Source organism: Falco peregrinus, chromosome 1, assembly GCF_023634155.1.
Source record: "Falco peregrinus isolate bFalPer1 chromosome 1, bFalPer1.pri, whole genome shotgun sequence".
Taxonomy (NCBI): domain Eukaryota; kingdom Metazoa; phylum Chordata; class Aves; order Falconiformes; family Falconidae; genus Falco; species Falco peregrinus.
This window is the reverse complement of record NC_073721.1, coordinates 18783248-18795737: the sequence shown is the minus strand read 5'-3', so window position 1 is coordinate 18795737 and position 12490 is coordinate 18783248. Positions and strand designations below refer to the sequence as shown.

Genomic DNA, 12490 nt, shown 5'->3' with positions numbered 1-12490 from the left:
TTCATGCAATAATACATCCAGTGAGACCTAGTATGCAGAAACATAAAAGTTTAGTGGGAAAGCACTGGCAGTTTTGACAGCCAAGTAAAGATACTCATCATTTGTGCCATTTTTATTGTTGCACTACATGGCAATATACAAGTCCCAGCTGAATTTCTACTGAACCATTTCTGCTTTCTGCAAAATATTAGCATTAAGTGTGCTAAGTGTGCTACCTACACATTTTGTAATCTTACTGCTGGCCATAAGACTCAGTCACTCAAAATGAAATATTTTATATTTTTAAATATAAACTGCACTGAACAAATGCATTCAAGGTAAGAACCTGACCTGGGTACACAAAGATTACAGAGAAGCAAGAGAAAAAACATGTTTTGTGCACATTCTGGATAAAATCACCAGCTAAAGTTAACTGTGTTACATAAGTCCAAACAGATATTCACACAGCACATTACTCAGCAGAAAGATGGACTGAAAATTCATTCATCTCTCTCAAAGCAGTTAAAACACTGAAAAAATAATGTTATCTTAAAGGACTAGGCTGCATAATGTTAGATTCTGAAACAACTCAATTGTAAATGCTGGATCTGTGGACACCCATGGGCACCAAAGAATTCCAGCGTCTGCATCGTATGCTTCAGAGTGCCCAGGCTGTCGGAGGACACTGGATAAACCAAGCAACAACCGGGAAGTGATTTTGCAGCAGTGCCCAGGCACTGCATGCACAAGCATCAAGCGCTGGGCGAGTCAAAAAAACATTACATATCTTCATCCTGGTAGAACACACAGTGGTGCTGGAAGCAGCTCCATTATCCTGCATGCAATCCTCAACACTTCAGAAAACTTTGGCAGAAAGTAGTTATTGGTCTACTTGCCCACTGTTGCTATGTAGCACTGAAACTATGTAATTCTGCCTTTTTATGCCAGAGCAAAAGCAAAGGGGCCTCAAGAGAGTCTATTCTAGACCATTTTGCATACACATGAATCACTTGGAACTTTCTTCCTAGCCTTACTCATAGACATCCGCTAGTCTGAGTATTACTTTATAAGGGTTTAACTCATTAATTCCACCATACTAGACAAAATACAAAAGGGGAGGAAAATAATCTATGAACTGAGCATTTACTGGCCTGCTGTAGCAGTGCTTTCTCTACAAAACAAGGCAGCCTGAGATTTACAATTTTCTATGGAGCATCCATGATGATTCTACAACTACAAACAAAAACCAGACTTTGAGGCATCAGGGTAAAAGTCAGCTCGGGCTCACTTTTACCAGCAACTCATAGGTAACACAAGACTTAGAAGTGCAAAGCCCGTGAGATGCAAAGTGTGGATATAAAATGCAAAAACAGTGTTCATAAATTAAAACTGACAGATTGCTTCTCCAAACCTCTATTACTGATCTGTATTCAACTTTTTAAGAATTAATTACATTTCTGGGAATATTACCGAGAATCTTTAGCTAATACACAGCATCAGTACTAGTCATACACAGAATCTTGTGCGGTTTGGTAAACCAACTTTAACAAGCTGAGGAAGGTATCTGTTCTTCCTCAGATTATTTGTGCTTCAGGAGACTGGTCAAGCTCTGTAGGTTGTCAAACTTTTCCTTGTTTTTTTTCCTTTATTCTTTACCCTTTTGAGTTCCTTTCCAACATAAATGCAGACTGTACATAGTATTGAAACACTATTACATCAAAGCAATATAAAGATTACAGTCATTCTAACAAATACTTTTTTTCTTAAGTACTGTAAAAATCTGTTATCACTCTAGCAACTATCTCACAGGGCCACTTACTGAAACACAAGATGAGGCCTGCTTGTGGCAACAACTGCTTTCAGCTCAGCAGTTTAATGTAAAAACACCCCAGCAAAATATTTCAACAGATGTTTCAGTGTGCCTAAAAAGTGTTGAATTCTAGAATTATTTTCTTGTAGGTTCACATGTACTGCTGAAATCCATTAACAAAGTAATTCAAATGCAATCCTTTCAAGTCCATTTAAATAAACAGTGCTCAACGTCAAAAATGAAACATGCCATCAACAATTTGTACAAAGGTAAAGGTGAAAAATATAATTTGATTACAAAAGAATCTGTTAACACCATCTGTACACCACAGGTAATGCTTTTTGTAAGACAAATTTATCACCATCCTCAATCATTCTGAGATGTTATCTCTTAATTCATAAAGCATGCATTTTCTGTGTACTTATATGCAATAATTAGTGTTTTTATAGTACTTCCTATTTTAGTGTGAGCAGTTACGATATTATACAGTGACTCAACTAAGATGAATGAGGGGGAAGCTTATGCATGTTATTTTAATGAAAAAGTATTTCACTGGTCTAGCTTCAAAAGAGCCAAGAAAGCTAAGTGATAAAAGCACCAGCTTAGACTCTTTTGAACATAAATTCAGGCATTTTAATGTGTATCTCAGTAAACCTACATGAGTTTCCATGTAGGTTATTTATACACGTTATGGCACTTGGACTCCCCCTAACAGGTATTTAGTTACCTAGGACATCTAGGCTAAAAAAGAAGGTCTGCTAAAATGAACCATTTCTGTAAGATAATGTTTCTGTCCCAACCTTCAAAACCCTTAATTTTCCTGGAAGTTGCACCAGAAGACTGTTCATATTTCACATTATTTGAATAAGTTGCCTCTGACAATGATGTCATGTTAACTTTTAAGTCTAGATCTCTAGTGATTTGTGAACACAAATGAAAGGAATCTTGCCCACTTCCAACAAACCAAGTTGTGTCCTGCTCCGTAGCAGTTATAACATGGAGTACCGATACTTGTGTATCCATTCTTTTCTTGGACTAAAGCCTTTGAAGTTATTACACATGTTAAGAAAGAGGTCCAAATTTAATTAAAGGCTGTTTACAACGATAGCATTTTCTCCATGTAAGGCATTATTCTGACATCTACTGGCCTGGTATCCAACCATACATTTTCATACACTGCATTTATTATTAGGAAGGAGCATATATATTAATCCAGAGATAACAATTAAATGAACACAATTGACATACATTTAAAACAGGCCCATGTATTTTCATATAAATTCCACAATACTACCAGTATTTTGGTAGGTTTCTATTGCTTTCTTAACTCATCTGAACTACTGTATATTATGAGGCTTTAATACAAGCAGCTTGGGGAAGAAAGTTGGAAGGGAAAAGAAAGTTGTGACAAGTAAAAAAAAAAAATCCAAGAAGCTTTTTTTTAAAAAAAGTCTTTACTTGCAAAATTAAGCAGCATGCTATTTTGTGATTTATATTTGAATTTAAAAAGACTAATTAGACCGAAATAAAAATAAAAACCTAAAAATGGCAATTCTATAAATAATGAAAATTTTGATTTCACTAGACTTTAATGAAAAACATTTGGTAATTAAATACTTGCTACTGTTCATTACATTGATGAACTTTATTAGGGTTAAAACTATAACAAAGTTCATCCTAAAACATTTTGCAATGCAAAATTATTTTCATTTGAGGAGTGTCTCATTGAATGCTAAGAATTACAAGCAATCTTCAAGGAGCAGACACTCACATTCATAAAACTTTATACATCTTTTGGAACTAAGATATTTATACTACTAAAATCAAACATGCATCACTTCCCATACATTCTGGTATCATGATTTATATTACATTATGTAACACCATTCTTCTAAACAGCAGCAGTTTTATCATACGTTTGCTCCATTTTCTTTGGATTTCTGATCTTTATCTTCGCTCTTCACAATATCCTTTAAAAGAAAAAAGGGAGAGGATAACATGAATTCTAGAAGTACTATTTCTCATGTGAACTGTAAAGTAGCATGAGACAGATATTGTTCAGTGTCAACTTTAAATACTATGTGAACTGGTATCTTACTTTTATAACCAATTAGTATTTCCAGTATCTTCCTGAAAAATTGAGGTGGCAGAAGCTAAATGTGACCTAAGCTGTTCTGAAGGGAAGCACAAAAGAAACCTCACTTTCCATTCTAAAGGTCTGGGGGTTGTTGGGCCTTTTTTTTTTTTTCCTTTTACCATCCCTCCACTCCACCCATTGGTTGGTGGTTGTTTGTTTTTTTTAAAGAGCAAGTGAAAACAGGTTTTGCACAATCCGTTATATCAGGCTAATAATTTACTGCATCAGTTCTAACATACAATACTTACATCGGTCAAAACCACCTCAAAACACTAGGCTTAGAAGACATTTCCATCTCAAACATATAGACAGAATGAGCAAGGACATTTAACTGAGCTAAGAGCATGGCAAAATAGGGTTAGGCAGTGCCTTCAGCAGCCAGTTCTGCTGGAGTAGCAGGTCTACGCTTAGTGAAGCACAGGACTGCGTAACACTGATTAGATGGCTGCAAGGTACTACCAGTTTAATAAGCTACTGTGACTTATATGATGTGTCACTTGTATCCTACAGGGAGAGGGGGGGAATATTTTAACATTTGTTCCAGGATTTTTTCTGTGTGTGGTTTCGTTTTTAGACCTTCTGTAGATGCTCTATTGTCTTTTCAAAATAAATACAGACAGAAAGAAGCACGGGTCCTTCATAGTACCAGTTTGGCACCCAGCAGCCTTCATAAACTACTCTTCAGCCTTACCTAGTGAGCCCCCACAGCATTCCTAAGGAATATGCAAATATATTTTTGTACAGGGCTAGAAATACTCTGGAGCATTATGCAGTTTGCTTAAAACTTGTTTTACTGAAATACCCCCATATAATTTTAAATACTTAAGTTCTGCCTTGAAAAATTACTCCTAACTGATCAAATGGAAGAGCAGATTTGGACTGTTGGGGATGGACAGCAAAACATTAAGATTGTTTGAGACTTAAATATTTTTTAAAATACATAAATGTTAATGTAAGTCAAGAACATGTGCTTCAAGCTTAGAAAATATAAATTTTGTTATCTTTAAATAATCAGTATTGCATTGAGCATCATTATATGTTAAGATACTAGTACCCTGAATTAACGTAAAGATTCCTTTTTATTCTTAAGTTTTTGTTCTGATAATCTAGTCTACATGAAGCTTGCAAACAATAATAACAAATGGAATTAAATAATTCTAACCTGTTTAAGAACACTCTGTATTTCATCCATAACAGTAGCTAAATTTTTGATTGTCTTATTCAGCTGACCCTCAAATTGCAAATTTTTATCATCTGAGATCTTCAAATTTTCTTGCAGTTGGCCAAGGTCCTTTTTCACTTCTTTGAGCTCCGTAGATAGACTTTTGTTAGAATTCTCCAGCTGTAGTATGGTCTTTTCATCGTAATCTTTAAAAAAAAAACAAAAACAAAACCCAAAAAAGTCTGTCACTTCCAATGCCATGTACTTTGCATCTTAATATTACATTTACATGCCAACACCATAACTAGTGAAAAACCTGCACTGTATTACCATTTGATAACACTCAGTTCTGACTACATTTTGAACTCTCACATTCAACTTGAATAAAAAACGAAAAGCATTTCAGCATGGCAACAATGGTACCCAGTAACAGTTGGCATGCAAGTTCAAAAGGCTTGGGAAATAGAAAACAGAAGCTTATGGTAAGCAAATGGCTAGGAAATGTAGATCACAAACACTACTCAAATTGGTTTTACCTACTTGAACTTCTTAGTGTCTTTTATCAACCTAAGTACCACCTTCAAAGTAATGTCTCACCTGTTTTTTCTTCTAGTAACTGAAGCTTTTGTTCTATCTCTGCTCGCACTCTTTCACTCTTCTCCAGCTTCTGTAAAAGGCTCCCAACATCCACCATAGCTCCATTGTACACGATGAGGCCAACATTTTCTTCTATGGCTTTTGATTCTTGCTTTATAGTGGGTGACGGTAACAGTAATCTGTTTCCTGTATTAGATTAAGTAGCATTAGGAAAAAATCATTCTGTCATTTTTCAGTTCTTCTAGTGACCAACCTCAAAAACTTCTTTAAAGAATAAATGGCTGAAAGAATGAATATAGATTCAACTTTGCTGGTTTATCCCTCACATTGCTCTCCCTGCTGCAAAAAAGGGGAGTGTCTCCCGTTATATTGTTTCTATGCCCGCCTTCTGCGGCAGTGTTCTTCAAAAACCAGGCTCTGTTCTACCTACAGCAGTGATCCTCCTGACTGCAAAACTGCTGTGAATGAGAAATGTTGGTCCTCCTTCCTGCTCCAAGATAAAAAGATTTCTCTTACAGATATAACAAGATGTGTTGGAAGCCAGAAATACTGTAATTTATGAATGAAAAAGGTTTACTTCTTCGAACTGGCAGGTTCCCAGCAGACATGAATTAGTTTCTGTAAGAAAGCAGGTGTCTCAGAACTCTCATTATCATTCCCACAGAAACAATTATCTGGAAGTTTGTGGCATAAAAAATAAATAATACTACCTAACATATCTTCCTGAAGCTCTTCAGACTCTTCTTGGTTTTCTTCATCTTTAGAAGTATCTGTTAGTCTTCTGTAAAAGCAAGATTCTCTAAGCACTACTTTATTAAGTAGCTTCTTGACCTAAAACACAGCCATGGAAAGAAATACAGTGTTACTTCATACATAGACATTGTAGTACCCAAGCAAGAACGTTTTAACTTGGGAAACAGAGAAACTGCCAGCTTTTTGAACCTTAACATACTGGGGCTTAAAATGAAAACAAGCTGGGGGTGGGGCGGGGAGAGGAAGATACAGTATCGAGGCAAAAGCTACATATACGTTATGGGTGTATCAAGAGCCATAAACTTCACCTTTTAAATCCAAAACAATTTACAAAATATTAAGCTAGTATTTCATTGTAAATACGAAGTGGCTACATAAAAATCAGGAATAAAGTATGTGAGCAACAGCCTTCAGAAGCTAAACTGTATTCCTCTCACTTAACAGCATTCCTACAATGTTTTCAAAGAGATTTCTATTACTATACAAAACCTGAGCACGTGACAGGTGTAGTCCAAGAGTGTACAGTATCTCCTCCATGTCCTTCTCCAGAAGATATCCACAATGACTTTGATCAAAATAAACAAAAGCCATCAGAAGATCCCTATTAACAGTTACCATCTGCGTCTTGTCTTTCTCCTACAGAAAATTCATTATGGGATCATTAGATTAAAAATCATCTACTAAAACCACAAACTTCTCAGTTAACAAAAGTTTTCCTCAGTTCATTTTACTGTTACTTTCAGCAATGCAATTAATGTAACTAGCATTTACCTACTGAGCTCAAACATTATACAACCAAGCTATTTCGGACAAGTAATCCTTCAAATAATTTGGACAGTAATATTTGGTAGACATACTTTCCTTTTGCTCATGCTAATATGTAAACAAAATTCCCCTAACTCAACAAGTAATAGTAAACACGCCTTCTCTCCATCATATTTTACTGAATGGCTGTTTTCAGAGTGAAAACCCCATAAACATGTAATGATTGAGCATCCGGCTCTCACAGCCACAGTAATTCTGCAGACTCTTTTCCCATTATTCCTATTCCTACATCTCCTATTTTTCCTTTAAGAAAACAAAGAGAATCAGAAACTTGTTTTATTCTTGCATTTATAAACAAAGTTTAAGCGTAACAAATGAAACTTATGCTGTTCCTTAATCTGAACTGTCGAGGCAAGCTATTGGCCTCATGACACAAAAAGACTTCTATTTTCCCGCAGGGAGATGTAAAAACATAACATGATTCCAAGCTCCACAACTGAAAAGCCAGTTTATCAATCAAGTTAAGCTTCTACTTTTCTTATGTAAGAATACAGCAGTTGAAAATAACAGATAAACCAATCACAACTGCTGCTGCTTATGTGCACATACAGCATTAGTCCTCACAGATCAGTACCTCATATAACAAAGTTTTTCCAACAGCTTTCACCAAATGAACTTGCTCTCACACGTTCCCTAACTTTTATATACACTTAATGTTTCAGTCCGGAAGTGCTGAAGAAATCAAGGAGTGCAAGTGGGTCTTCTAATAAAAATAAATCTAAGCTCTAATTAGAACACCTCTAACAAGATTAAATGTAGTTCTTAAGAAAGGCATTAATTACTTTATCTTTAGACGACCTCTCTTTACAATGCCTATTTCCCTCTCTTCTGTCCTCCCGTTTGTTCATTTCCTCTTCATCCCGGTCTGTAAAACAGGAAGAAAATTCAACATACCCACAGCAAATGATTCTATAACCTCAAAATACATACGTTCATTAAAAAAAAAGTTCACACACACACCCCCCCCAAGACCTGAAATAAATATATTTCCCTGAAAAATAATTTACAAAAAAGCATTGAAGCGAGTCCTGTCAAACTTTTGATTTTTCTCTGGGTCTTACGTTAACATAAGCCATTTATCATTTTCTTTCCCTGTGTTTCTTTCACACACTCAGGAGAGAGGAGTTGAAACAAATGCTAACTAGGCCAAAGTAAGTGCCACCAACATCACCATCTATTTAAGCGGTGTGCAGAAAATGACCACAATTCTCCCTAATGAGGCTTGGCAGAGTCTGCAATTCAGCTACAGTTATTCCTATTAGAACAAAAATCAGTACTATTTACTCTCTAATATTTTATATTATAAAACCCGTATCAACTATATAATTAAAAGCAATGTTTATACTCATGTCTGAGTGAGATATTACTGAACCTATGATTTAGATTCTCCAAGAAGTTACAGATCACATTGCTTACTAGACGTGAATTACAAACTGTAGGATTTTTCTTTAAAGGTAGATGGTACAGTAAAACTAAATTTACAATCAAGAGAGAAAAAGGAATACGAGAACTGCAGGGACAGGTCATGACACGTAGCTCTGTACCTTATGTGCAAGTCTTTGGTGAGAGAATCACAGGCCAGGTTCACCTTTAAGCTCACCTTACTTGTGAGGAAAAACTTTGGTAACAACTATGTATCACACCACTTGACTAATTTTGCACACACGTTTTGAGAATCAATAGCTTTCTCCTGCACCTCCATGGCACATTGGATTGTTCTCAGCAGCTCTGACTGGGAACGGCACAAGGAGGGATTGCGGGAAGTAGCAGCACTGGTACAGAACAGACAAGACCAGGGTGGTCTCAGCCAGATCATAAAAGTTGTTTGAAGAACCACAGATTAGCACCTATTTTTAAGGCTGGTGCAACAGTCTGCCAAAAATACAACTGAAAACGCTGGGGCTGAAGTACCTAAACAGTTCAAACCCACATCTCTAGCAAAAACTCTCCACAAAGGAAAAAAAAACCCAAGTACAAAACAAAAAGCATACAGCATGTCTTACGCCCTTCTGAATCTCTGAGCAGGGAAAGAGCTATTGCTGCTCCCTGGAGACAGGAAAGTTCCCCAGCCCCTTTCCCCATTTCTTCAGGCAAACACAAGTCCACCCAAACAGAAATCAACTCCTCATATCCTCATGTAACGAGCACCCCACACCACAATCTGGCCTAATAAAAACAGGATGACATTTCAGAACTGAGGAATAGGAAGGTAGGCACTTAAAAGTGGCTTGGTTTTTCAGAGGTGCTGAATACTCACATCTCCTACTGACTTCAATGGGAGTTGCGAGTGGTCTGCATTCTGAAAAAAATAAAACCACTTCTATATGCATGCCTTACTTTGAGTACCACAGCTAGTTTATATTAACTATGTTCATAAAATGCCTAGCATAAAGGCACTTACATTTTAAGAAGATCTTGTCAGAATTACTAAAATAAAATCAGTCTAATAATGCAATTTTAAATTGTCTAGTTCCAGTGCATTCTCCAGCTTGAAAGAACACATCAGTGACAATAAAAAAAAATTCTGGAAGCCACATTCATAATTCAAGATACCTTCATCTTCATCTTCAGCATCTTCTGCCTCCATTGGATCATATTCTTCTTGATTATTGTCATCTTCAGTTTCTTCTTCATCTTTAGAATCATCTTTCCTTTTATCTTCCCTCTGTAACGAAATTTCCTAAAAATTTAGCTAGTCAAAACTAAAAAACAGGGAAGTAAAAACCTCACTACCATTCACTGAAAATTTGCATGTTTATATTTAGTCACCTAAAAACTAAATACAAATCATGTGATGCAGCTGAATGCTAGATTGAAACATATTTACATAGATGAATGAGTCAAAACAATTAACTAACGCTACAAGACCTGAGTTTTCAAAAGCAATAAAATTAAATTCAAATAGAAACAGTTTAATATTGATCCAGACAGGAAAGTACATCATATGGGCTAGCTGCTGACCTTCTTTTCATCTCTGTCTTCTTTTTTGTCTTTATCGTCTCCAGATTTTCTCCTCTTAGGTTTTGGATCATCTGTTTCGTCATCTTTTTCTTCTTTTTTTTCTTTTCTGTCATCTTTTTTGCCTTTTTTGTCTTTTTTGTCCTCCCTCTCTGGGAGAGAGATCAGTGCTTTGTAAATTCTGACACCAAAATCTCTCTGAAGCATTTCATTGAAGAGTTCTGCAAACAATGATACCTGCACATAAAGGAGAAGGAAAAGAGAACTGACAAGTTTAGAAACCTGTGCATTTCTTCAAGGTATCATACAGTGACTATACAGCTATTGTAAACAATGTCCCAAAGAATTTTTTTCTAGGTACAAAGAAATGAACTTACTTATTTTGCTATGCTATCATAAACTTCAACAATTTAAGAATACTGCAGTCATCACACAGAATTTAAGAAAAACTAAGATTAGCTACCTGTAAGTAGCACAGTTAAATTACCTCAAAGGAATGTTCTTTATTATCTTCTAATCTGTAATCCAGAAGAACACTAAGAGACATAATGCTACAGTCAAACTTTCCACTCTTTGCTGCCCAGTTAGGATGTACAATGATTGCTGGTTCATCAGGCAAGATATATCGTCTTTCTCGCCGCTGACGTTCCATTTCTTCTTGACGTTTTCTTTCTTCTTCCTAAAAAGAGGCAACAACCCAACATAGAGCATGTTCCAAAGCTGAAGTTTCAGCCTATATATTAGTTTTTAGGACTTACTGCTTTGCACTAAGTGAAGGAAAGCCTAAGCTGCTGAATGCAACGCAGAAAATAGAATGCTGGTCCGTGGCTTCTGTCTACAACGCATACTGTCTCCACTGCCAACACTCACCTAAGAAAACTGGAAACTTGAGCCACACAAAGCAGGACGTGCAGTGTTGTTTAGACCACAAAGCAATGAGTACCTTCCAACTATCTTACAGTGCTTAACCGCAACATGCTTATTCAACACTGGAAGGACTCGAGCTATTTCTTTTCAAGAAATTGTATGCGAGCTAGCAAAGTGTCAATGCTCCTGAGGGGTCTTGTGTTTGTTTACAGGTGTTTTTAGAGCTGTACAGTACTGTAAACTGTCTTAATCCTTACACAGAAAGAGTAAAGGCTTTATACATCATCTTCTCGAAGATACCCAACACAGCTTAAGTAATTTACTTGGCTCTTGGTTATAGGAAATGCAATCTCTAGAGATAGAACTGATGCAAATCAAACAAAAGATTAAAAAAGGTGAAATACCAAGCAGCTTACTACTGACTACCAAGAGAGAAATACTCAGGTCTTATGGGTGTGGAGAAAGTGTCATGGCAGAACTTGTGCTTTTTAAAAAAGCAAGCACAACCAAAGTTCCCTTCCCTGATCTTAGAAGAAAACAGTGGCAAGAAACCCCAAGATAGTTGAAGCTCTTCCAAGCTGTGGGAGAAGGCAGCAGCTGACAGAACTCGCAAGCACATGGCCTTTGCTCCCTCAACAAGGTTTACACATATACAAAATTTCAAGTCACCCCATACTTCTTAGCAGGTAATACACAAAAAGGCAGGTTCAAAAGGAACTAACAAACAATACATTCTCCAGACATTTACAGCCCCTTCCTGTGGTTCAGCTTTGGCCTTACTACACAGATCTCATCTACCCTTGTGAAACAGCAAAACAGACTATGTAATATTAAAACTACCAAATGCAAAACTGAGAAACTTCAATACACAGGAATTTTATCCAAAAGCAAAAATTAAAGCCTCATCAGAAGGGGAAAACAAACCTAAGCAAACTATTAACTATGTGAAGGAACTGGGCTGTTTGAAACACTATAACCTTTTACAGCCTGGAACCTGCCCTCTTCCCATTTCCACAATAATTCCCTAAGGCTTCTATGTCCCCAAAAGCAAATACAACTAAGCAGCTGCTTTTCATGTAGGTTTAAGTAGTTAAGATCTTGTTAAGTGTGTTCACCTGTTCTCAAGCACAGTTTCTCTCAGGAGTTTGGGATTTATTTTTCCTTACATTTAAGGCCTGACATTAATTCAAAAACCCTTAGCATAGCTGTGTATTTCAACTGACTTTGCTGATAAAAAGAAATTCAGACTTGCCAAGATTTGGTTCCAATCCAGCAGCTCAGGTTACAACAAGAGTTCTCAGCACAGTCACAGAACTACAAAATTCCAACACAACTAGGCATATTCCTGTACTTTTAATGTATTAATACAGTATTTTATATATTTAATTTTATATACAGTATT

The 12490-nt window shown here is 36.4% G+C and overlaps 1 protein-coding gene across 1 annotated transcript in view; it reads right to left on the bottom strand.

Moving 5' to 3' along the window:
* Nucleotides 1–97: 97 nt before the first annotated feature.
* Nucleotides 98–12490, bottom strand: part of CCAR1 (cell division cycle and apoptosis regulator 1) — a 31568-nt gene continuing 19175 nt past the window's right edge. The window contains exons 17-25 of the mRNA XM_055807951.1: nt 10709–10900; nt 10225–10458; nt 9817–9928; nt 8046–8128; nt 6928–7074; nt 6396–6516; nt 5686–5871; nt 5089–5294; nt 98–3759 (exon numbers count right to left, since the gene is read on the bottom strand). Coding sequence (XP_055663926.1) covers nt 3700–3759; nt 5089–5294; nt 5686–5871; nt 6396–6516; nt 6928–7074; nt 8046–8128; nt 9817–9928; nt 10225–10458; nt 10709–10900 — 1341 coding nt within the window. The 3' untranslated portion in view covers nt 98–3699. The remainder of the gene's footprint in view (nt 3760–5088; nt 5295–5685; nt 5872–6395; nt 6517–6927; nt 7075–8045; nt 8129–9816; nt 9929–10224; nt 10459–10708; nt 10901–12490) is intronic.